Here is a 26,455-nt window from a genome sequence, read left to right on the forward strand (position 1 = left end):
TATTATACTTGATTCTGGAGTGCAACTGTTAATATCCAATAATTTGGGTTTTTCGTTTGAGATATTTTGACTAATACCGTTGTGAGATATAAATTGAATTAAAATAAGGGAAAAGAAAAGAGACGTTGCAAGACATAATAAAAAGATATTCATAATGAGTTTTAAAGACAATATCCTTAATGAGTTTGATCCTCTTGCAAACAACAATAATGCTAGTCGTTCTTCTGACTCAGCTAGTAACATTAATGAACCTCACAAAGAATCTATTGATGATGAAAACAAGAAAACTAATGATGGCGGTCATATAAAACCTGTTGTAAATAAAAATAATGTTAAAAATACAAATAAAGATGATATAAACATATTATCTGATATACCAGCAATAAATGCCGAAAGAGAAACAGAAACGGTAGTGTCGAATAATTTAAAAGAAAAACATCAATATGGTGACAATGACCGTGTAAACAATGCTGATCATCTTCCAGTTGCTCAAATTAACGAAACAAAGGAGGAAATTGATTCAAATGATAATTACTATGATTTTCAAGAATTTTTAGAGCAATTCAAAAAACCGACTGCTGAACCTTTGGTGAAATACACAAGATCTTTTTTACATAATTTTTTAACTCAACGTTCAATTTGGACAACGAAAGAACAAACAAAATTAATAAATGATTTCAAAGTGTTCATTTTCGATAAATTTCTAATCTATGAACCTTTTAAATCTATGGATAAGACATCTTTGAATAATGCACAAGAAGGCATTGAAAAATTAATTATGGGTAAACTTTATAACAATTGTTATTCACCTAATTTGAAAAAGCTTTTAAAAAATAAATTAATAAAATTGGATGATGGACATGAGCAGGATCTGGAAGATGATCTATTAATAAAAAGAAAATTTTCAGAATTTGGCTTCATTAAACCTACCTATTTAGATATTTCCTTTAAGGATGCTAATAAGAAAAGTAACATTATCATTGATCGATTCATTAACATTTCTGGCCAAGAACTTGACAAAATAAATAAATTTAAGTCCCCAAGGGATAAAATTGTTTGCATATTAAATTCATGTAAAGTAATTTTTAGTATATTAAAGCACAATAAATTAGAACAAAATGGTGCAGATTCATTCATACCTTTCTTAATTTATAGTCTACTGAAAAATAAGATTATGAATTTACCGTCAAATTTGAATTATATTGAAAGGTTTAGACATGAAAAGTTCATTAAAGGTGAAGCTTCGTATTACTTCAGCAGCTTACAAGCTGCTGTAAATTTTATTATGAATATGGACAAATCTTCTTTAACTATTGATAATGAAGAAGAGTTTGATAAGTTGTATCAAGATAATCAAGTGAAATTAAAATTAATGACTGAAGAAATTGAAAAAGAAAAAGAGCATGTTGAAAAGGTTAGGTCACGTCATATTTCCCAAACATCTCCAAGTGAGTATATAACAAAGCCGCTCGATGAAGCTGCTAATGCACTGGCATTCAAATTTAATGATCTCATATCTACTTTCTCTGATCCAATGCACACTCATAATACTGAGGTAAGTGAAATTTCTGTCGAAAATGCTAATTCAGAAGAATCGGATGATTTGGATTATATTGTTGGAATGATAAATGATAAAGAAAATAGACATATATTAAAAAATCTAACGTCAATGTTTCCAGACATGTTGCCAGAAATTATTGAAGACATATGTCTAGCTAAAAAATATAATCTCGGCGAATGTGTTGATGCATTATTGTCATTATCAGATTGATTTTCCTTATATACACATATATAACTATATACTTGATAATTGAAGACTTCACCGATCTATGTACAAATATGTGTATTGTATTGTTTGATGCCAGCTGTGCTGTTTAGATAACTACTTAGTGCATTCATTATTTTTCTTCAATGAATGGGCTATTTCAAGTGGTTTTAGTATATCAAGTAAAACACAGGCAAAAAAACGTATGCATTTATAGAATGTTCGTTATATCAGTTGGAACCATTTCCCTAATCTTCATCTGCTTCCTCTTCATCGACCTCTTCGTCTACCTCTTCATCCTTGACTCCATCATCCAAGTCATTTTCAGTACCCTTATCTAACAGATCTTCGTTATTGTGTACACGTTCACCATTTCCGTTAAGTTCACTGTGAGAATCTTCATTTCTCGTTATTTCATGTCCTTCTAAATTTTTGTTCCTTTGTACAATATTCATATCGGTCTCATTGAATTGTTTCTTAGCTTCTGTAATTAACTTATTTGTTACAAGTAATTCATCTGCTCTCCCTAATTTTATTGGATCTTTTCTTAAAACGAACCGAAAGTTTTCCAACTTTATTTTATTCTTATTAGCTGAAAAAGGATGAACTTGCTTCTTGGAGATGTGATATGCATTTTCACACACATCGACCAAATAACTTGAGATGATCTCATCCAAACAGTTAGCAGTTTCACTTAGTGGTTGTGCAACATCACCATAAGAGTACAATAAAGAACTTACATCCTTTGAGAATAGATGTGTCTTTTTTAGTTTCCTAGACATAATGATGAATATTTAATCAATTTTCTAAATATGATGATTTTGAGAACTGCCTATTCGATCCTAAAGAAAGGTATGTTAACTTTCTAAAAAATGACTAGAACTATTAAGGCAATTGCTCTAAAGTTTAATCTTCTCAAAGCTACCTCTCATAAATTATTCCAATATCAAATTAGTCTCTAAACTGTTTGAAATATTTAAATTCATTATTTTATAAAATTTGTTTTTTGGTTTCTTAAGAAAGATAAACAAACCCTAAGTGAAGCCTTCTCATAACACTAACTACCACGACTTTAAAAGAAAAGAACTTATTTAGGTCATTCTATCTTTTATATTAACTCTATTTTATTTATAAAAGATGGCTTGTGTATTTGAACAGTGGTATATTATTTATATTGAAATTTTATATGGATATTCTAGAACAGACAATATTATATTAGGAAGGGACATAATTTAACTGTAGCCGCCATGGCATTTTTGATGAGAATACAGTGAAGATATTAAACTAGTTTTCTTTTTGCCTAGAAGTTATTAATATTAGTTATGTGTCTAACATTTGACAAGTAACTTCTACAGATTATAAAAATGTCGTCGATTTAAGTCCCAGCGCCATTTTTTATTATTGTTAACAGTGAACTTCTCGGGATGCAAACAAGTGCTTACATTGGGTATGGAGATGGGACATAGGATGTGTCTAAATCATCAGTATAGTTGGGACAGTAATCATTTATATAAGGAATTTGCTTATAATGTTGGATTGGAGCTTTAATATTCGTTGAAAACTGAAGAGAAATCTTTAACCGCTGATGTCTTTTAATGAAAACCCTATATTTTTATTAGGGTTATAGTAAATTAGGATTTTTAGATGACTGGTCGGTATTTTTATCGTAGAAGAAATCAATCATCAATCATTAAGAAATAGATGAAACTTGATTTTAGCTTTCTAATAATGAACCTTAAACATTATAGAACTGACATCGGTATTTTCTGTTGTTCTCAGTTAATGATTAGTAGATAATTTTGCAAGAATAAAGACTCATTAGGAGGATTTTTGCTTTTTCTGAATATATAGTTCTACTAGAACCGGTGTTCGAAATTATTCTCATCTGTCAATGGTGAAGAGAATATCAACATCTTCGAGAGATGCTGATAATAAAAGGGCTAAAACATTCGAAGGTTGTTGGACCTGTAGACTTCGAAAGATAAAATGTGATTTAAAAAAACCAAAATGTGATAAATGTAGATCTTCAGCCATAAGCTGTAGTGGGTATGATATTAAATTGGTTTGGAAGAAACCATCCAAGTTTCAACAGAAAGAAGCAATTGATAACGGTTCAGTTATTCGAAAATTAGAATCAGATAAGTTTGATAATGATATCTATAGTGACGATGACCATGGTACCGATTTTGTCGCTATAAAATCTCAAAAGAGAAGAAATATACCTCTGGTGAGGTACAATGATGATGAGAAATATAGATATTATGAAGAGATAGATGAAGATATGGCATATTTGCAAGATTTACAAGGTACAAGCCTAAATAACAATAAACCAACAATCAATAATCATTTTGGAGTGCTGAAGGTAAACTCGAGTTCATCTAGCATAGGTGACTCAAACATTGAAACCTATCAAATCCCTGAATCGGTGCCGAAAACTTTACTTAGTATTAATGATGACAATACAATGTCAAATATATTAGATAATTCAAATGAATGGATTTCTAATGAATTAAGAACAGATTTTTTACTTTCAGCATCAGCTATTCAAGGTCTGCCATTGTCGTCAACATCTATTAATCAAAATCGTAGTGAAGTGGAATTCCAGAACCTTTATAAATTGATATTTCATAAAGACGATGATAAAAGAGAGTTAGATAACAGTACTTTTTTGACAAATTCAAAAATTTTAACCAACGAAAAAGAAACAGATAATTTCCTCAAAAATTTGTTCGATATTGATAATGATTCATTAGATGCGTCAGATTTTATTGATGGTAATAATCAAAGGGATTCCTATAGTTACGAAAAATTACTAGATGACAAAGATTTGATAAATAATATGGCAACTATAGTACCTCTACAGGATAATTTCAGTTTTGAAAACCTCCCTAATTCTACAAAAATGTCACATTTAATTATGGAAATAGAAAAGTCTGAGCTACCTGATGTAATTTCTATATCAGATCCTCTTTTAAATTTTCCTAAAACTGCACTGAAAGTTAATAGTCTTACTCGATTCCTTTTGAACTACTATGAGCAAAACGTCGCAGATTTAATGACTGTAATTCCTGTGAGAGCTAATCCATGGAAAAAATTATATTTTCCAATAGCTTTGAAGACATTGGGAGATTTAACTGGACTTGGGAGAACTTCTAATTCCAGGAGTTCTTTATTTAATGCAATATTGGCCGTGTCTTGCTTTTATTTACAAGGAAAATTTCCTAAGAATTCGAGAGAAATGCTATTCTTTTTAAATCAAGGTATTAATTTTAGAAAACAAGCCGTATTTTATTTAAAAGAATGTTTAAATAATAATGTCAAATATGAAAAATATAAGGATATTTTAACTTCGCTTCTCTCAATGAATTCAATTGATGTTGTTTGGGGCACCATGTCAGATTGTCAATATTATTTATCAATATGTGAGGATTTTATTGAAGCAAGATTGATAAGTAGACCAAAAATATCTGAAAAAGCAAAACTATTACATTCAATTTTTGCATTTCTAAAAGTTTTCCAAGATAGTACAGCTTTAGATAAAGTTAAGCAAAAGGAAATAATTTCTGATAAAGATTTTTATTTCGATAAAGAGCTTATAATAAATAAAGACAAGTTTTTTGACCTACATTCTCACTATTATGTGGAGTACTCTGAAGGAAAATTTTACTGTCTTTCAAAAGAAGGATTGAGGTCTACAAAACCAGTTCATACAGCACCACTGTTTAAAAATCTTGTGACAGAGAGTTATTCTGTTATGACAGAAACATTAAATTTAAATGAAATTAATACAGGGACCTTGTATGGCCTCCCGAATTCATTGATTTTACTTTTTTCTGACTGTGTCTCATTATTAAGACATTTAGAGTACTATAGATTAAATTCCATTGACATTTCCCCCGCCTTTCTTTCGTCATGTATTGTTTATGAATCAAGATTATTAAATTGGTCATCAGAATGGGATTTCGAAAATATTGAAATATTGAATGATATAAACAATAAGACTAAATATGACCAAAATATTTCTTCAAATCAACCGAAAATTTTAAATGATTCTTTAATTTCACTTCAATGCCACATGAATAGTTTTTATAATGGATTAATAATTTATTATTACACAATGGTTCGTGGTTTTGATAAACAATACCTAAAAAACTACGTTGTAGACGTTCTAAAGGATCTACAAACTATATCAGATCTTGTTGATAAGAGTAATGTCAAAATGGTGCCTTTAATTTGGCAAGGATTTATAGCTGGATGTAATTGCATTGATCAGGGTTTACAAGAGGATTTTAGGCAATGGGCCGCAAATTTAGCCAATACCGGTGTTGGATCATATTGGGCTGCTCGTCAAGTGATGTTAGAAGTATGGAGAAGACAGAAAACTAACGAAGAACATGGCAAGTGGTACGATGTTTACAAAGAATGGTCAATGAACTTGATGTTGGTATAAAAACAGATGCAATGTAATTTTTATAAGGTGTATGCATGTTTCTATATATCTATCTTTCTCATTTTATGTATATGTAAACAAAATATTTAGACACATATAATTAAAAGAAAAATAAAAATTTATATAGAAGTGAAATAATTATATTCATGATTTATATTTTTTAATCTCTTGCATAAACTTCTTTAAAGCAGAACCATTTAATGCATCTGAAGCTGATCTGTGTTCTGAAATTTTTTTGCTACGTCCAATGCCTTCACCTAAAACTTTCCCACTTCCTTGTATAATGCATTTGGAAGAAAAGGTATCTAGTGTCCGCTGTTCTGTAACATAGGTAGGGAAAACATGCTCTCTTGAAAGCATACAATATAATTTTTCCTTTGCTTTAATATCACAGGTTTTTGGTACTGTCTCAAATTTAAGTTTTTCTTTTTGATTTTTACCTACTGTATTTTCTGGTTTTCTTGAACCATGACTAGTCTTACCATATTCTAACTTATGTGGTTCTTCCACTCTATTCGATTGTTCTGGTATCTCTTTTTTGGGATTAAAACAACTGGTATCAACAGTTCCGTTTTGTAACGCTTCTATAACTACTTTAGTGATGAGTGGACCAATTTCCGATTTTATTTGTTCTGTTATTTGCTTAATATCGGTTAATTGATGGTTGCTAACTTGTTTTATATCAATTTTGCTACTCGAACTATCCATCAACTCTTCTGACTCATCATTTGCTGCTTCCACGTCTTCCATGTATCGAGTTCCCTGAGGTTTTGAAATAACAGGAATATTTGAATCATTAATAGTATTATAATTGGGATTGTCTACAAAATCATAAACAGAATATTTCAATAAAAGTTTGTTATCAGCTAAAACTTTCATTGCGGCTCTTTGTTCACCTTCTTTGACGTTTTGTCCTTCAGCAGTTGCTAGAGCCATGTCACCTAACCTTACCTCGATTTTGAATGGTGAAGAATTGTTTAGTCTTTTGTAGTTAAGACTTGCACCTAATTTGTTAACTTGTAAAAGACTTGCTAATTCATATTTTGCATTTTTGTTGATTGGAATTTTGTTACTTTCAGATTTAAATGCCTCCAGTTGTTCATGTGCTAACTCTTCAATCCATTCTTTGACATCTAAAAATTCGGTATTGAATCTATCCACCACCAATGCACCAATATAGGCTTCGACACAATCGGCATATCTTTTGTTCGATTTACCTTTTACTAGCTTAGTAGACTTTGAAATATTACTGTTTAATCTGGCATCAAAATTTAATCTAAGACTCCATTCATATAAATTTTGATTACTGACAATAGCTGCTTTAATGTTTGTAAGTAAACCTTCATCAGCATTCGGATATTTGTTATATACAATATACGCCACAATGGAACCGAGCCAACTATCACCTAAAAATTCCAATCTTTCGTTAGATAATACCTTTTGGCTTGTAATATCCAAATTGTTATTCATGTTGGGAATACTTTTGTGAATAAACGCTAAATTATCTAGTTGTTCGTCATAGACCACTGGGTAGTTGATATATCTATCTAATTCAGATTTTTTTTCGTTAAATTCAAAATTATCAAATAAAGTAACAAAATCCATTTTTGGCCTCACTTTATGTATTTCAGAGGTAATATTCATAGTGGAGCTAGAGGCAATTATATTATCCATTTCATCGTTACTGTTAAACAAAACTTTTAAGTCATCCTCCGTACAACCCAGTTCATAAATGCAATCGATAGCTTCTTTCAACTTTATACATGCATTTTTAACTTTATAGAAGTTTCTGATCTTAGAACTAGTATGATTAGATTGGCTAGTAAAATTAAATGAGCTTAAAACGGTATCTGTTTGCTTAATCATTGGGTATGTTAGGTTGTTATTACACTCACTTATCCTCGGGATATTATGTTATATTATTTTTAAGTAGTCTCCTTCTTAAGATTTCATAAAGAATAATGTCAGAATGGATAAACAATAATGAATCGGAAAATTATATAAATAATCTTACATACAATTTAAATGAAATCTCAATTGATAATTTACTTAAACTAAGTAAATATGCAATGTGATTTTTAATTAATCAAAGTGTATTTAATTAATATTTTACATTTTTCAGATTTTCACAATTCCAGTTTCAAAGTATCATAATTAATATTTGAAAAATACCATAGACATCTCAAATAATACTTTTTTTTTTTTGATGAATAAAGTTTATATAAGGCAAGTTTAGTTGGTTAAATATTATATAAAGATAGAGGGAAATGGTACTATCAGGTTCAACTCTAAACTTTGAATAAATCCTGATGATAGTTGTAGAACAAATTTTTATTTTCCTAGACGATAAGGTTTACACTCAATCAAATGAAAGCAAAATCTGTTAAGGGTACTTTTCAATGAACCATACTTCATATCAGAGACAAATCAATATAAAGGAATAAAAATGATTACATGAGAGATATAATAATATAATTCATAAAGATCATAAAAAGAAATAGTTACTTAAAATATAATTAATTAATACAACTATATCAAGCGTGCATTTGATGGATTGTTTTATTTTTTAAAATCAAATGCATCAAAAATTGACTGGCAAATGGTACATGAAATCTAGTACATGTATCTGTAAGTTTTCTTTATATGGGAACCATCGTTACCAAATTCACTGAACCAGTCCATTGTATTATTTTCTATCTTCTTGTTTAAGGAAATCAAATAGAATCTTAATAGGAAAGCAAAAAACATGGATAAGAAAATAAATGCGATGTTACAGGACATGGCAATTGTATAGCGTGGAGCATTGCTCTCAGGGTATAAGTAAGCATTCCAGATGGAAGTTGAATTTGCCAAACAATTCATAATCGAAATAGCAATAGCCCTCTTTAATGGTGGTCTTGGTACAATTAATGAGATCCAGGAGATGATAATTGTGTATGAACAATATAAACCAGATGGCATTAAACACATTGCGAAATAACGAGCACCTGTATTTAAAGTCGAAACTGCAATGATAAAAGCAATTAATGCAACAAAAAGAGGTAAAACAACATGCCAGAATCTTTCTCCAGTACGATCAGAGTGACTAGCCCATATAAATGTTGTCACAACTGCAATACAGTAAGGTGGAGCAGTTAAACATAAGGTAATAATTCTTTCAAAACCTAATGTTGAGACAACCGAAGGGAAAAAATTTGTAACACCAGCTGCAGCAACTAAAAAGGAAATACAACCAGTAATCAACCATACTTTCTTATCTTTGAAAGCTAATTTTAATGCGAATTTGAAAGAATTTTTAGAGCCACCAAGAACAGCATCGTCACTGTCAGAGTCACCAACATCCATCTTCAATTTCCACATAATAAGATCTTTTTCTTCTTGTGATAAAAATTTTGTGTTGGATGGATTATCTGGTAAAATCATATAAGCAAATGGAACAGTGGCAACAGTGATAGCACCTTCGATGATGAAACACCAACGCCATGCTCTTAAACCCGCAACACCATCCATACCTTCAATAATACCAGCAGAAATTAGACCTGAGAAAGCACCACTAATCAATGAACCAGAGTATAGAATTGAGTTTCTTAATGCTAATTCTTTCTTGGTATACCAACAAGATAAATAATATAAGCAGCAACCAAAAAATCCAGACTCTACAAAACCTAATAATATTCTAATGACAAGTAAACCACCATAACTTTGAACTGCACCTGTGCAAGTTGAAATAATACCCCAGACTGTCATAATAATTGTAATGAAAAGAGATGGCTTTCCCAAACGATTTAATATAATATTTGATGGAATTTGCATTGTGATGTAACCGACGAATAGAACAGACAAGACGGTTTGATATTGTGTACTTGTCAAATTTAAATCTTCTTCTAAACCACCCAATCTTGCAGAAGCAATATTGGTTCTATCCAAATAGTTACAGATATAAATCCAACACACCATGATTAGGATCCTAAGATCCATTTTCAAACGTGTTTTCTTAGACAATTCTTCTAATTCTTCAGTTGTGAAATCTTTCAACGATTCAGGGATATCTTCTTTGGTAATAAAAATTGATTGCTCTACTATAGTGCCCTTTCTCTCTTCATCTGTCAAGGATTCGTTATTCTCGGAAGAGGCATATGTTGCCTTCAACTCTATGTCTGTCTTATTATCCCAACTTTTTGACGTGACGTCATCTACGTTTTCCACATACGTTACCTCAGGCTGTTTTTTGTTATTATCTGAGACATCCATATTTTTAATGTTATAATTTGATGATTTTTTCGATAATTCTTTTTATCTTGATATATATCTATTAATCTTGAAAGATAACTATAATAAAGATACAATTATAAATATGAATAGACATTGCCTAATTGCAAGTAACTAAGGCTCTTTATATATAATTTTTTATCTGGCCTTAAAATACATTTTCAAACCTTACCAAAGATACTAACATTGATGACGCATGCCATTCTAGTAACAAACTTCAGTTTTAAGTTTGGAATAGTAGTTAAACATCAATTCCACTTCTCGGATTAGTAAAAATAAGCAAGTGAGATACAAGGATTTTACTTTTAAAGTCACTACTCCTCTCACTAGTAGTAAATGTTTTCAATTCAAAATTAATGGCTTAATTGACCTTTAAAATACACTCAAATAGCTCTTACAATTTCAAGAAACTGTAAAAAATAGTATCGGTTTCCAACAAGCGAAGTGTCAATATAGAGTAAGATGCATAAAATCGTAATTAGATAATCAAGTTCCCCGCAAAAAACGTCAAATATCTCAATACGTTTTACTGAAGTTGAACAAAACACATAATAAAAGATGTGAATATTGTAACTTAAAATCATAATAAACAATTGGTTCCATAGATAGAAACTTTGGAGAAACGTATGCTTCTTCCACGACAAAGGAGTAAGAGGTTTTTGAAGGAATAATAAGTTTTCCAAGCCTTTTCGTGTTGCGAAAGGCTGAAAATGCTTCCAGAGATGGAGTGCTTCAACATTAGAACAATAAGAGGTAATAGAAATAATAAAGAACAATGTCTTATTCTGTGCGCGTGTGGGTTGATTTTTGGTTTGTATGCTTCTTACAACCTGTTTCGTGACGGGGGGTCTCAGTTAAAAAATTCCACTACAAAGAAAGCACAACTGGTCACCCAACAAAGATAGATAAAGACAAGTTCGTAAGAGTTGAATTATAACAGTCATGTTTAGAAATCTTGCTACATACTGGCCAGCAAAATGTATAACATGCTGTTCCAGTGACAATGACGTTGCTGTTGCCTCGAGAACGCCAGGTAATACACAATTGGGGAAAAATGTGGGTGAAAAAAAGAAACGCAGTAGGAATACAGGAAAGTTTCAACATCATCCAATAGATGCCATTTCGTGCTTTGCCCCACTGTTTTTGGTTGGCTCTGGAGATATAAGATGCTTATTAAGCCCAGCCAGAGTGCTCGGCCCCTTCTGCAGAGCTTCGATTGACAAGTTATATGAGACATCAAAGTCAATCGTGCGGTAACAACAATCCTTTCTCCTTAGAGGCAACTGGTTCCACGGTTTATCACTAAAAGTTTCCAATCATTTCAGCCAATGTACTCTTGTGTTTTTCAGTTTATCTCTTTGAAAACATTCTAGACTACATTATTTCCTCTAATACTCATTCTTATGTCTCTGACCATTGCTATTGAACCTAGCTAGATTACCTTTTTGGGTTGAGAAAAGCGGGTTAAAAATTGTGGGTCAGAAAATGCATCCATAGTATCATCATCGTACACATCATTAGCTTCTTGAAATACTCTCTTTCTCTCATTTGAAACACTTGGACACTGTTATTAGTTCAACCTTTTACCTTTGTTTTTCTTGTTGCAGTATTGTTCAGCATCACCCAAGGGTTGTCGGTGTTATAACTTCTACCTTCATGGCTGAGTTAGTCTCGAGAGTTACCTAGGTTATCGATTAGTCCTTCCAGAATATAACACCGCCAGTAATTGGCTCGTAGAAACTTTTCGACGATACAATTCAAACGGCTGTCGCTCTCAAATGATTTCGAACTGTTAAGGAAAAACGCAATTTCTTGTTAAAGCGGGGATGTTCATGACCTTTTCCGAGTTCGCATTTCACTCGGGCAATTCGGCGTCACATGATTTATTATTATGTATCGCGCTGTGACATTATTTTGATATATAGACAATAGTGTCTCTTGAATGAATTAGTGCGTTTTTTTGTACAAGACCATATATTTAATTATTTAGTCATGTCGTTTCAATGTCATTTTACATGTTATCATCATTTTATTACAATGTTTTTTAAATAATGTTCTTCTTATGAACAGAGCTACGAGTATTTCTGTTCATAAGATTTTAAAAATCATTATGAGGATGCAGTTACTAATAAATTATCTTATTATTTTATATCGTTTATGTAAAAAGATGTTACCTAGTCTATAAATTCTATCTTTTAAAAGGTACTGTTATGACAAAGAGAAGACCTTGGCATTTCTGTAGACATGAAGCAATTGTATATTTCAATGTCAATCTATAACAATAAAGCACCGGCAGCTAAGACACCAGCACCTAGACCAACAAAGGCTCTGTTGGCACCATTGTCAGATTGTTCAGCAACAGTGTGGGAAGTAGAAGAAGCGGAAGAGCTGGCGGCAGCAACGGAAGCTGAGGAGGAAGCGGCAGAAGTGGTAGAAGCGGCAGCAGAGGAGGAAGCAGCAGCAGAGGAGGAAGCAGCAGCTGAGGAAGAAGCAGCAGCTGAGGAGGAAGCAGCAGCTGAGGAAGAAGCAGCGGCAGTGTTGATACCAGCACTGGCTAAGGCAGCAGCGATAGCAGTGGATAATCTGGAAGAGTACCATGGGACACCAGTGACCATGTAGTTAACTTCAGTTGGATCAATGGAGTTGAACCAACTGGTGTAGGAGTCATCAGTAGCAGTCATTTGTTCAGCGTAGATAGATAACATAGCTGGTGGGATAGCAACATCTGGACTGACCTTAGCCATGGATAAGTAATCCTTCATGTTAGCACCAATGTCTGATAAGTAAACACCTAATTCAACATTGGCAATTTCTCTGTCAGAAGCGGCAGAGGCAACAGCAGCAGCAGCAGCAAATAAAGCACCGTATTTAATTAAAGCCATTTTTCTATTGATTATATATTATTGTTCTGTTATTTTATAGGGAAATCATACAATATTAACCAAGCTGAAGTATGAAGCAGCAGTAACAATTATTGAAATGAAGAAAGAAGCCTCTTTATATACATTTTGAAACTTGAAATTTCTTCATGAACGTTTTTCTTAATAACAACTTCGACGATGGCCGCCTTCTAGTAACCTGTATACGAACCTTAGATAAGGACTAGTAACACAATCGAATTTAAGTTCCTTTAACGATTTATATTGTCTAAATTTGTGCAACTAGCATCACTGAAACGAAAGAGAATAGCATAATATGTAATATTCTAGCTAGAAAACAGTATCCTAACCTGAAAAGGAATAAAATGTAGCACAATAATACACTTAGTAAAATAATTATCTTTCAAAATGCAAGCAAGGTATGTAGATGAGACAAACGAACGTTTACATCGATAATAGAAGTAAAGCAAAGCAGGTCGTATGCGTCCAGCAGGAACTTACCAGTACCACCACCGTTGGACCTATTACCATTGAATGTACCGCCTCATAAGAGTAACCAAACTTTTTGCCAAATGTTGTATTCAATCGTAACTGACTTTAAATCGTTTAGGTTAAAAGATATACGTTCACAATTGAGAAAGTTCTCTGCATCACTTTCTCCTCCTACCATCAATTAATAGGTGCAAAAATACAAATACCGTTTATTTTCTTTTTTTGGCTTCTTTTTTTTTTTTTCAAAAGCGCAGGAACGAGATCCAATGTGAGATCTCGGTTAGAAAACTTCGTTTCACAACAGTATTTTCGTTATAGAAACCTCGAAACGAACGCTGGTTTAATGAAAATTTTTACATATTTTGGGTTGTAAACGACAGAGAGTTCTAATTTTGGCTAGATCAGTATGCAGTCCTGTAAAAATGGAAGGCATAGCATTGAGTTTTGGCTAACGAATAAATCAAATTAAGTTGAAATTGTTCCATTATTCCACTCTATTGCTTGAACGTTTCCTGTTAAGATAAGTTCTACCCCATCAGGGATAGAAACAACTATCTTGTGAACTGTTTTGTTCGCTAAAGATAAGCAAACTTTCGTTATGCATGTTCGTATTTGATGTTTCAGGTTAGGGTATTTTTGCACACTTACGACATAAAGCAATTGCATTTTATGTTATGGTTCTCCACAATTATAAATCTCGTGAATCATTTTACTTTTGTAATCTTTAAAGCTGATTCAGTTTATGCTACATAACTTTTAGATATTTTGATTACTATATATTCCTTTATGACAATGGTAGATATGTTTGTACTTGCTCTGTTTTTATAGGGAATTTGAATATTCTAGATTTATCTCAATTCATGTAGTTCACTTATGTAGCTACATATTCAGCTATTGTTCTAATCTGCAAATAACGAAAATTATCAATATCGACTTCACTTTTTTGCTATTAAACTACTGTTTATTCTCTATAATTTTTAAAGAGATTGATTTTTTAACTACAGTCCTCGCACCTAAATATGATTGATTATTGGATCTTTGTTGTCACAAACTCCCAAAAATTTCTAGATCTATTATACTTCGTAATATATCTGTTAGGTGAAAAAACAAAAACTTCTTATTGCAAACTTGTTGTTGATTTTCAAAATATATTAAAGATAACAGAAATAACAGAAATTATTTTTACAGACTATCTATTTGAACGTCTTTAACAATGACTTACAACAGAAGACGTTCTTTAAGGTAGCGTCGGTTTAGATTTAAAATATTCAAGAATATAATTATTTGTCTATTTTGATCATGCACATTTATTCAAATCTATTAATTTCAGTTTGGATAGATAAGTTCACCGCCCTTATAAACTTAGCAGCATGTTTAATCAATATAATTTTTACAAAATAGAGAACAAAAAAGCATGCTGTTTCGATATTTAGTATCAATATATAGAGTAAGGCTATCATCTGTTCACAATAAAAAAAATAGCTTGATATGGAAACTACAAAATTATTTTGGTATTATTATATTACTCCAAAAGTAATGAGGCTATTGAAATAATTAGAATTGACCTATCTGACATCTGATATCAAAATTTGGTTGCTTATTAAGTTATCAGCTATCGGAGAAGAACCACCTCATGTTTAACATGTCCTTATCATTTTGTGAAGTAGTTTCTCTAAAATTTGGCTCCATTTTCCTTTTTCGTTTATTTTTTTTTTTTTCTAACGGTCTTGCTCCTTATTAAATATATCTAATCTGAAATTGATTAGATTTTGTATAGAGATTTAATTAAAATGGTTGCATTTTCCAAATGACTATCTTTACTCCAACACTAAAACTGTGTTGGAAATTTTGCATTAGTGAGAAATTGATACAGGGACGAGAAATACCAATGGCTGTTAGATAATCAGGTGCGTTAATAGCTTAAGGACGGATACTTGACATATTATTAGAATTAGATAATCAGTACCTCGGATAACTTATTGGAATTAGATAACTTCTGAGCAGATCCGGTATAGTTTCCATAACAAAGTTGCTTTTAATATGTAGATACGTGTTCATTGGTTGCTGTTCAGCTGATACGGGCAATATCTACTATGTTATCAATGTTATCGAATATTTATTAATTCCAAGATTGATAGTGATATCGATATAGGATCTTACAAGGCCTCGTCGATACTTTATGGAGACTTTCTGAGAGCTAGATATTTTTATCCAAGTTAAAGAAGCAACAATGCAAGATATCCTCAATAACCAGGCGATAATGAAGCCTTCTTTCTTCATTCGCATCTATAGTTTGCAGTTCACTGATGAAAGATGGTTTTAAAAAGTATAGATAACAGTGTTTGACAGTGACGGCGACATTTATTCCCAATTGTAATCATACTTTTCACTGTTTAATTAGAAATTTTAAAGATAAGAATTTTATTTTGATTTGTATATAAATCTCATCAAAATATGAAAGTGGAGAAAAGGAACCAGGATATATTGTCCCAAAGTTTTTCTTTAATTTTCGATTTTAAGAATAATATCAAGAGGGCAAAGATTATCGTATTATATAAAAACCAACCTTAACAAATCTTATTTTAGTCATTTATAAGATAAAAATAAAGCAAAGTATGGATGACAAAAAATTAGAAACCAATATAGAAGAAAAAGAACTTGGCAATGAGGGTAGAGCAGAACAGCCAGGAAAGCTGGTTGAGGTCAGTTCCGATAGCTTTAACGAAATGGGAAGCATAAATAAAAATAAGACTAGCACGAACATTGCTGTCGAGGGTATGTATGATACCGAAGATGAATCATTGTATGAGATTGAATTAGAAAATGTTTTAGAAAAAATGGGATATCTAGATTATGAGAATTTAACAGACGTTCCCGAATCAGTAAAATATATCGTCTCAAAAGTTCGTACCCTATCACCAGAAGAGGGATTTGATATTCTTAAGAAAGCTGCTGTTGAGTTCGAAGGCGATCCTAATATACCTGAATTAGAATATGAGGAACTTCAAAAGTTTGGAAAAGCGGAAGATATTAGTCAATTTAATGAAATTGAAATTTTCGAATTGAGAACTTTAGCTGCTATGATAAAATTTCATTCACCTTATAAAGAGGTTAGAGCAGTTGTCGAAGCAACAGATGACCCTAATATTCCAGTTGAAACATTCAGATCATATTTTTTGGCATTACTATGTGCCATTGTTGGATCTGGTTTTAATGAGTTTTTTTCACACAGAGTTGTCACTATTAGTGTAAATACTTCTGTGATTCAAATGTTTTTATACTTTTTTGGTAAAGCTTGGGAAAGGTATATACCTTGCTGGGGCATTAGCGTTAAAGGAAGAAAATATGCAATAAATATTGATAAACCTTGGACCGCAAAGGAACAAATGTTTGCAACTTTACTATTTGCTATCTGCTCAGGCACTTTTTATACACATTATAATATTCTAACACAAAAGGTTTATTACAAAGAAGATGTCCCTTTCGGCTATCAGTTTTGGTTGTCTTTAAGTGTACAATTCTTAGGATTTGGATTTGCTGGTATCCTAAGGCGGTATGTAGTTTACAACCCCAGAGCTTTATGGCCTACAGTTATGACAACATTGGCATTAAACAAGGCATTGTTGGATAATAAACAGGATAAAGGGAATGGAATGAGTAGATATAAGTTTTTTTTTATCACTTTCTCAGCCATGTTTATCTATAATTGGTTTCCAACTTATATTATTAATATTTTAAACACATTCAATTGGATGACATGGATATCACCTCAAAATCTTAAACTTGCTTTAATAACCGGAGGCGTTTCTGGGCTAGGATTTAATCCATTCCCTTCCTTTGACTGGAATGTCGTATCAAACGTTTCCCCTCTAATAATACCATTTTATTCCAATATGACTCAATTTTGTGGTGCCTTTTTTGCAGCACTAGTAATCATTGCAGTTTATTTCACAAATTACAAGGACTGTCAATATTTGCCAATGTTTACTAATCCGTTATTCACAAATAAAGCTACAGTATACGAAATAACAAATATCCTAAATTCTGATTTTAAAATTGATGAAAAGAAGTATCAAGAGTATTCTGCTCCGTATTACACAGCAGGAAACTTAGTTGCTTATGGCTCTTTTATTGCACTTTACCCATTGTTAATCGTATACTCATTTATCACAGATTGGGAACTTTTGTCTGGAGCATTTGGTCTATGGATCAATAGTCTTTGGTCTTTTAGATCTTGGAATCAATGGAAAAAAACTTTCTCGAAACAATATTCAGCCATGGATAGTTATGATGATGCTCATTCTAATATGATGAAAAACTATGCCGAGGTTCCCGATTGGTGGTACTTCATAATATTAATCTGTTCGATAATTGTTGCTATTTGTGTTTGTGAAAAATATCAAACGAATACTCCAATATGGGCCTTATTTGTTTCTATTGGGTTTAATTTTGCTTTCTTGATCCCATTAACAATCTTAGAGGCTACGACTGGGTTTAGTTTTGGGTTAAATCTTTTAATTGAAATGATAATTGGTTATGCGTTGCCAGGTAACCCTCTTGCATTAATGTTAGTAAAAGCTTTTGGCTATAATATTGATGGGCAGGCTGATAATTATGTATCAAATTTAAAGATGGGTCATTACTCTAAGATTCCACCGGTTGCATTATTTAGAGGGCAATTAATTATGGTTTTTATTCAAATTTTTGTTAACCTTGGTGTGTTAAATTGGTCTATCTCAAATATTAAGGGTTTCTGTACAAGGACCCAGTCTGCAAAATTTACATGTCCGGATGCGCAAACCTATTATAATGCCTCTGTTGTTTGGGGAGCATTAGGACCAAAAAAAATTTTCAATGAAGTATATCCAATCTTAAGATGGTGTTGGTTAATTGGAGCTCTTATCGGCTTATTTTTCGGGATCTGGAGGAGATTTGGCTCTAAATATTATCCTAATTGGTTTAATCCAGTCTTATTTGTTGGTGGGATGAGTAATTTATCACCTCCTTATGGTCTAATGTATTTCATCCCAGGCATAGTAGTAAACTGGTTTTCCCAATATTATATGAAAAGGAATCATTTACGTTTATGGTCAAAATATAATTATATTTTAGATTCTGGATTCACATCTGGTTTAGTTCTATCTGCAATAATTATCTTTTTTGCAGTGCAATTTAAGGACACAGAATTGAGTTGGTGGGGAAACAACGTTCCATACAATGGTGTTGATGCAAATACAATACCATTACGAAACGTGTCAGCATTACCAAGAGGTTATTTTGGACCAGAACTTGGTCATCTACCGTAATTAGTTCATAATCTTAGATTAAGTTCTTAATTTTTATCCATTAACAAACATGCATTATAGTTAACAAAATAGGCATGGCGATTATCTTAAATTAATTTAAGTTCAATAACAATAAATAATTATTATTTCTTTTTATGCACATACTATCATTATTAAATTTGAGATTATTATAGTTAATCATCATTGTATTCTGTTGAAGAGTGTCATTTACATTGATTACCTTTATGACACTGTATTTGTTAAAATTTCTCTGTAGGGATCTATGTAAAACGACTGGCATCTAATAATAAATGAGATCTGAATGGCATGGACTAGTGAGAGATAACGGTTTTCTTTTTTTTCAAGGATTAAACTGCGCGAGCACGTCTGTAATGTGACTACGGGTAACTATTAGGTATGATATATTGTATTTTAAATATTTAAACAACATATTTCTCCCAACGTGCAATAAGACGCAAAAAGAGAAATTTGGTGACAGTAAGGTAAACATTAAATTACGAATTGAGATTAGAGCAATGATTTGAAAATTGTTGTTTATTAGATTTTATTTGATTATTCATTGTTAAGAGTCAGTAATTAATTATAATTTCTCCGTGGGATCTATATAAATTAATAATATATAAATATAATAATTATTATACAAGTTAGATTAAGACAGTTTGAATTATCTTACACGGTTGGAAAAACCCTGGTATTTATACCAATGATTTCTGCCACGATCACGAAACGATTCTATCTTCGAAAGACACGTTAAATATATCGAGTGATTTTAATTACCAACTTGGATTGTGACGTCGCCTATTTCAGTTATACGAATAACAAACTATCACGAATGTGATATTTGCTCTTTCCTAATTCAAGTATGTGTTATCCTATATGGCCAAACACTAAATAAAATTAGGCAAGATATAAATATTTTCAACAATGTTTATATCCAAAACAACACATCTTTAAACATTAATAAAGTTATTCGACGACTAAATCCTTATCTCAGGAGTGAAGATTAGAACAAACTTTTCCAATTCAACCTATCCAATTGCAACTTAACAGTTTCCTTGGTTGCAAACTTTTCATCATCTGCATATTGAAGCATAACTGTTCTGCCGCTCTATTTTGGTGCATATTGTCTTTCGTTGCCGCGCAGAGGGAAGAAGAAATTTGAAATTTTCAAATTTCGAAGCTGCCAATAAAATACGCCCAGAAATCTATGGACAACGGTTGAAATTCATAGCAACAAGAATATTTTGCTGCGAACTGTTCTGAGCTTCCAGTGACTATATATACATATATAGAACAATGCGGTGTTGCTAGGCGAGAAAACTGAGCTTGAAATACTCACAGTACGAAGATATGAGATGTTTTATTTCCAATTGCATTTAGCGGTGCGCAATATGCAGGGTTCTCCGTAGCCTTTAAGGAAACCTTGTGAATAGTTACTTAATTTCTTAACTCAAATTGATACACTAACTTATCCAGTTACAGGACAACGACTGCATTGTTACTGGAGACAATCATTGTTGTACCAATTTTGCATATTTATTTGATGTTCAATAAAAAGTTGTTCAAAATATTATACAAATTGTTTACAATATCGTACTATATAAACCGCCGGATATTAATAAAATTTCGTATGTTATTTCTCGGTACTCCAATTGATGAATGATAAAAAAATAAGAAAAAACAGTGAGAACCATCAATATGAAGTTGAATTATATTTTTGGATTTCAGTGACACTTTTGGTATGTGTTTCAGGATCATTTCCATATTATGAACAAATTCCTTTCATTGCTACATCATTGCTATATCAGCATTTTGATGTTAATGATCCATTTTTATGTAAAGTAGGATGGTCAGGTTTTTTCTTGTCTTCTGATGGAGGGCCAATTAGATGGATTCAACGGATGCAGGATACCCGTGACGCTTGCAAAGCCAAACATGAGGATCCTGCAAACACTGATTGTGAGGACGGAATTTTCGATTTAGTCAGAGGTGCTATTCAAAATGTTATTATAGGAACAATGGGTTGGCATAGTGGATTGGGACCTAATGGTGACTTTCTGATGGTTACTTTAATAAGAGACCGTTTTATCTCTAGCAATCGTACTAATAGCCTGGGTAGCATACATGATGGAATAGCTTCTACATTCATTGGGAATGGCGGTGTGTTAGTTGACAACAATAATTCAAGATTAGAAACAAGAAATAGTAAAGGAAACGGTGACATTGTTTTGCAAGTACACAATACCACCTTTGGATACCATTATGACGTCATTATAAGACCAAAAAATTCAACTTGTGGGACATTATTACTTGGATCGTCTACAGATTCTTTAAATATCAGTAAAAGAACAGCGGCGAAGGTATATCCTCTTTATGAGGGATATTTTGGTACCGATTATTGTGCTAACCAAAACAAGGGGGAGGAGTTAAGAGCAGCAAGGAATTACAGGCTCAAATCGTGAAATAATTACAAAGGATGAGACTGAAAGTTGGCAAACAGATTTTTTAAAATTATATACTTTTGAAGAAAACGGAAAAGATCAAGATTGGCAACTATCTCTGCGTATGTTCTATGCAGAGGAAACTGAAACTGTAACCTGGTTATCTTGCGATACAGGACATTGAAAATGTTATGACCTATGTTACTTTGTGGAGTTTTCTTCTGTGAGAAATGATATGATTATTAATATTTGCATCAACTCATGTGATTACAAGCACAAAATGGGTGTATAAAAGATTGCTCCTGTTGTCCTAAAGATTTCCTTTTATCAAAAATATATTATTACCAATATATACTGTATAAGTACTAGTACACGTTTACTCTATTTTATATATAGACCATTAGTGAAAATATAATATATGATTTTTGTCTCTATATGTTTTGAAAGGCTCACTCATTTAATGTCTCAGGAGGTTCAACGATTAATAAAAGTACAAATAGATAACTAAAAGATATGTTTGTGATATTTTATTATTCATAGCCTAATATCAAATATGGTGGAAGAATAATTGGAATAACTGACATTTGAAAATACTCAAAATATCATTCCCATTTAGAGTCATATATTTATTTTTATTAGTTATAAACTATATATACCATATCAAAATTATCTGATCTACTTATCACATCATAATTATATATTATATGTATCACATCTTAGCTCTATATTTCACTTACCACTTTAATCTATTACCACTCCATGTCAAAGCATTTCATTCATCTGTCCTTCCAGTGCTGCCAAATCTCTTTATTACATCAATATTACATTGTATCAAAACATACTTATTTATACATAATGCACCCTCATATTAGGTAATACTAATCTTATATGTAAATATGTAGTTCCACAAAGTCAAAATTAGTTGAAGATATAGGTAAAATTAAATAATAATGTGAGTATGAAATATAACTATTGACTGTAATAGTATATATTCAATTAGTGATAGATAATATGCAGATATAACTATTTGTTGAGATAGTATTTGGGGTACTGGGAAGACATACTACTATTAGTGTTGTTGTAATTGCTTGTCTTATGTCCGTATTTAGTATATAGATTATAGCTGTGACAGGATTGATATTGTTGAAATATGAGTAATACTTGAATTCAGATTTCAACATGAAGCATGAGTCATAAGCAGATATAGTGTTAAGATAGTAACTAGGCGTACTGGGAAGACATAATACTATTAGTGATGTTGTAATAGTAATTGGTACAATTAGTCTAGTTGTAATTGCTTATCCTTTTCTTTTTATATAATTTATATAAAATTACGTTTAGACTAAACATAAATATATAGAATATGAAATCATGTCCTATTTATATGATTTCATTAATTCAATTTCTGTGAGTACAATACCTGTCTTCAACTAGCTATCCATGATGAGTCATACTTTATATCGGACTATATCCGCTTATGCCTCATGCTTCATGTTGAAATCTGAATTCAAGTATTACTCATATTTCAACACATAGAACTACAAACTGATATAATTTATACCTTAAATCTAAATCATATTAAAAAACTGTCGTTTTTAAAAAGTAATTTCAAATGTCTCGATTCCCAGATAATTGGAAATCAGCCAATTTTGCATTTTGTAAATGAACGAAAAAGGGTATTCGAGGAAAGTCCAGATATTGTTTATTGCTGCTGTAGTATATATTTCATTCGATTGAATTATCACAATTAGAAGCGGATAAAATGTAGAATTACTTTAGTAAAGTTGAGGAGCGATTGAAATGGTTATATCAGGTTAGGGTTACTCTATTCGTTGCAATTTCTATACCGCTGGTTGAATTCACATCTATGCGTATTTCCAAATTTTTTGAAGATATGTAGAATAAGAGTGCTTCGGCAAGGATAATTGTTGCATTTTCATTTTTGGTGTTATTTTGTGTTATATGTTTTTGAATTTAGTAGCATTGTGTTTCTGTATCTCTGTCTTATGGTTCCTATCTGAAAAGAGGGAAACGAATGAGAAAGATAAGGAGCACAATTCTGATGTTTCTCATGACATTACTGACAGTGAAGAAGCCTTGAACACACAACATTTATTAATGCTAAACCCTGAGTTTGATGAAGGCCAGACTTTAAATGTCAGCAGTTTTAGAATAAACTCGGAAAATGTATAACTATTTGCCAAAAATAATTTAAATTAAGACGTATTTGCTACAAACTAGGAATATATATATATATTTATTTATTCATTTAGAGCCTGTGTACGTTATCAATATCTATATGGTACTTGATCTTCTTGGATGGATACATCTAAAAAAGAGCATCATAGGATGAAGGAGCTTTTTCAATACTCTCATGTGGACCTTCATCTTTCGTACGTTCTATTGGTTCTATTAATATAACTTCCGGATGATCCCAATGATTTGGTAATTTATAGTCCAGCTCGTCTAAATAGCGATCCCTCGTATATTTAAACATAGCAGTAGAAATGTTTGGATCTCGTACACGGCAGAGTTTCAGTTGAGCATGTATAAAACCGTTAGCTCTCCATATTGCAAATGTAATAGGATATTCCAAATGCAAATAAAATATGTTTGGAGAGAACTTTAGAGAAATAGCATCATCCAATACTTTCTTTGCAATTGCCAGGCGTTTAGCGGTCCGCTTGGCATTCTCATAACTGCATTTGAGAAATATAATAGGGGTATAATCGTCCCGATACAGAGGAAGATATTCCACCGATTTAATAGGATCCAAATGATCTGTACCATCGGCAAACCTCCTGTCAAGCATTTTCTTTGGAGTGTTTGTTTTTCTCCTTAACGGCCGGTCCAAAAACCGAGCTTGTATTTGTTGGTTGAGTTTTTCAAAATCTATTTTCTTAGTTTTATAATTTCTATCATAAACCTTATTTTTACATTTAGACATTCCAAAGGGTGAAGTGACGTACAAGGTATTGGAATCATGGTTTCCAATTGCAAGTAATGCAGGCGCATTGGGCCTAGTGAAACGATCTAATGCTTTTAATTGTTCTCTCAAGGGCGAGTCCCACCTATCTCCGTCACCTGCAATCACAATACTCTCATAAAGCTCATTAATTGCTTCACATTTTATAACAGTATAAGAAACATCAAACTTACGCGGGTCCTTGGCTTCCGTTTTTCTTTTTCTCGACTTCCATATAAACATAGTATATTGTCACTGGTATTTGTGGACTTAGTCATTGAATGTCAATGCGCATGAAATCAGATTCTGGCAAGTAATATCAGTCTAATACGAACATAAATATTCCAATTACACGACTGTTTAAATACCGCTTGGTAAACGAACTTCAAGAACATATATATTTCTGCTTCCTGTTAGAGCAAACTGGGGTTGATTAAAGCAGGCACTTGGGCATCAGAATATGGGGAATGTGGTAAATAGCTGCCAATTGTAGCCATTCAAGGAGCTTCTAAATAGTAAGAGAAGACATAAGTTGACATACTGAGGATTGTTGCTAATATAGACACACCTTGCTACTTGCTATTTCAATAAATGTAGGTTACTGCTTTTAGCGGTTGTTCTGATGCCAAAGAGTATTCCTGCTGACGGAGTGTTTTCTTCTTTTTCAGGTTTCACATCGCGCGAGTGCGCGTGGTTAACCGCGGGTAACAGCAGGCATAATGTTATTTTTAATATTTTGCGAAGAAGAAATGAGGCGTGTGAGGAGAAGAAGTGGTGATATGGGAACAGGAAGGGGGAATGAGTTAAGCTGACAGAGGAAAGAGAGGAAGGCAGGTGACAGTAGATAAATGTTAAATTATGGATTTGTGATGATCTGATTGTCATAGATTTGTGGTAACTTGATTGTCATAGATTTGTGGTAAAACGATGTTTATTAATTAAAGATCGAATTAATTGGCATGATTGATAATCACCTGTGTAATATATCTATATTACTAATTATAACTGTCAAGAATAAGAGTCACATTAAATATGGAGAGTTAATACACAGATATTGTGTTCTGGATCATATGAAAGTAGAGTGATTGTGGTTAATTACCAAGCAGTGCAGTATATAATAGAATACGACTGTATAATGTCTAGCAACGTTATTGATATAACCTATTTCACAGAATTCTGGTTCAGGATATGTACTCTTATATGTATTATGATGTAGGAAGTTGATGATGCGGACGATTGGAACATAAATGTATATATTTTGGCATTGTATGGTATTGATAAGTGCATCTAGATATTCTTCATTGCAGGAAGTCTAGTATTCGTTTGAAGTTGTGAGAGGTAGAGATGAGATCATGGATGGATGATATATAATGCAAATGTATAGAATAGTAAGTGTAAGTGGCATTTGTGGTCAATAACACTGTCTATTAGCATATATAGCGTTCAGTTATCACAGTATGGGCAGTGTTGTTTAATAGAGTGATGAGGCGGGTAACGATAGTAGCTGTTGAACGTTGATAGATGGTTGAGCAGATGATGGTGGGATGGCAGGTGATGGGTTTGGAGTGACATGGGAGTTGAGTGTGTTGTGATTATTGAATGTGAGGATGGATAGATGAGTAGATGGGGATGGGGATGGGGGCGATGGGTGGACGGTGCTGAGGTTCACAAACATGGTAGCGACGTGAGTGGTTGTGATTACTGCAATTGTGCTGTCAGTTACGTGTGTCCAAGAACTGATTGAGCATTGTGACGAATAGTTAGCGCGGTGATGATGGGACGTGGGGGGTGAGGGTCTGATCATGTGATGTGTTAATGGTTGGGAGATAGAAGTGACGGAAGGCGGGTAAGCAGAAAGACGGAGAGCCGAGTGGACAGCGATTGCGAC

At 32.3% G+C, this 26,455-nt stretch overlaps 9 protein-coding genes across 9 annotated transcripts; 4 read left to right on the top strand and 5 right to left on the bottom strand.

The window, feature by feature from the left end:
* Nucleotides 1–154: 154 nt before the first annotated feature.
* On the top strand, nt 155–1,771 carry VPS9 (guanine nucleotide exchange factor VPS9; the record flags this gene model as incomplete). Its single annotated transcript, XM_003685030.1, has 1 exon — nt 155–1,771. One exon carries the CDS (start codon nt 155–157, stop codon nt 1,769–1,771), a length of 1,617 nt encoding a protein of 538 aa, XP_003685078.1.
* Nucleotides 1,772–2,013: 242 nt separating this feature from the next.
* TAF13 (Taf13p) lies at nt 2,014–2,547 on the bottom strand (the record flags this gene model as incomplete). Its single annotated transcript, XM_003685031.1, has 1 exon — nt 2,014–2,547. One exon carries the CDS (start codon nt 2,545–2,547, stop codon nt 2,014–2,016), a length of 534 nt encoding a protein of 177 aa, XP_003685079.1.
* Nucleotides 2,548–3,656: 1,109 nt separating this feature from the next.
* ARG81 (Arg81p) lies at nt 3,657–6,215 on the top strand (the record flags this gene model as incomplete). Its single annotated transcript, XM_003685032.1, has 1 exon — nt 3,657–6,215. One exon carries the CDS (start codon nt 3,657–3,659, stop codon nt 6,213–6,215), a length of 2,559 nt encoding a protein of 852 aa, XP_003685080.1.
* Nucleotides 6,216–6,359: 144 nt separating this feature from the next.
* TPHA0C04990 (uncharacterized protein) lies at nt 6,360–8,081 on the bottom strand (the record flags this gene model as incomplete). The annotated part of the gene is made up of 1 exon (XM_003685033.1): nt 6,360–8,081. The coding sequence occupies one exon, from the start codon at nt 8,079–8,081 to the stop codon at nt 6,360–6,362; it is 1,722 nt and encodes a 573-aa protein (XP_003685081.1).
* Nucleotides 8,082–8,828: 747 nt separating this feature from the next.
* On the bottom strand, nt 8,829–10,466 carry TPHA0C05000 (uncharacterized protein; the record flags this gene model as incomplete). Its single annotated transcript, XM_003685034.1, has 1 exon — nt 8,829–10,466. One exon carries the CDS (start codon nt 10,464–10,466, stop codon nt 8,829–8,831), a length of 1,638 nt encoding a protein of 545 aa, XP_003685082.1.
* Nucleotides 10,467–12,757: 2,291 nt separating this feature from the next.
* Nucleotides 12,758–13,366, bottom strand: TPHA0C05010 (SRP1/TIP1 family protein; the record flags this gene model as incomplete). Its single annotated transcript, XM_003685035.1, has 1 exon — nt 12,758–13,366. One exon carries the CDS (start codon nt 13,364–13,366, stop codon nt 12,758–12,760), a length of 609 nt encoding a protein of 202 aa, XP_003685083.1.
* Nucleotides 13,367–16,470: 3,104 nt separating this feature from the next.
* OPT2 (Opt2p) lies at nt 16,471–19,161 on the top strand (the record flags this gene model as incomplete). The annotated part of the gene is made up of 1 exon (XM_003685036.1): nt 16,471–19,161. The coding sequence occupies one exon, from the start codon at nt 16,471–16,473 to the stop codon at nt 19,159–19,161; it is 2,691 nt and encodes an 896-aa protein (XP_003685084.1).
* A 1,655-nt stretch (nt 19,162–20,816) lies between these two features.
* TPHA0C05025 (uncharacterized protein) lies at nt 20,817–21,623 on the top strand (the record flags this gene model as incomplete). Its single annotated transcript, XM_003685037.1, has 1 exon — nt 20,817–21,623. The coding sequence occupies one exon, from the start codon at nt 20,817–20,819 to the stop codon at nt 21,621–21,623; it is 807 nt and encodes a 268-aa protein (XP_003685085.1).
* Nucleotides 21,624–23,931: 2,308 nt separating this feature from the next.
* Nucleotides 23,932–24,810, bottom strand: TPHA0C05030 (uncharacterized protein; the record flags this gene model as incomplete). The annotated part of the gene is made up of 1 exon (XM_003685038.1): nt 23,932–24,810. The coding sequence occupies one exon, from the start codon at nt 24,808–24,810 to the stop codon at nt 23,932–23,934; it is 879 nt and encodes a 292-aa protein (XP_003685086.1).
* Nucleotides 24,811–26,455: the final 1,645 nt, after the last annotated feature.

This window comes from Tetrapisispora phaffii, chromosome 3 (assembly GCF_000236905.1).
Source record: "Tetrapisispora phaffii CBS 4417 chromosome 3, complete genome".
NCBI lineage: Eukaryota > Fungi > Ascomycota > Saccharomycetes > Saccharomycetales > Saccharomycetaceae > Tetrapisispora > Tetrapisispora phaffii.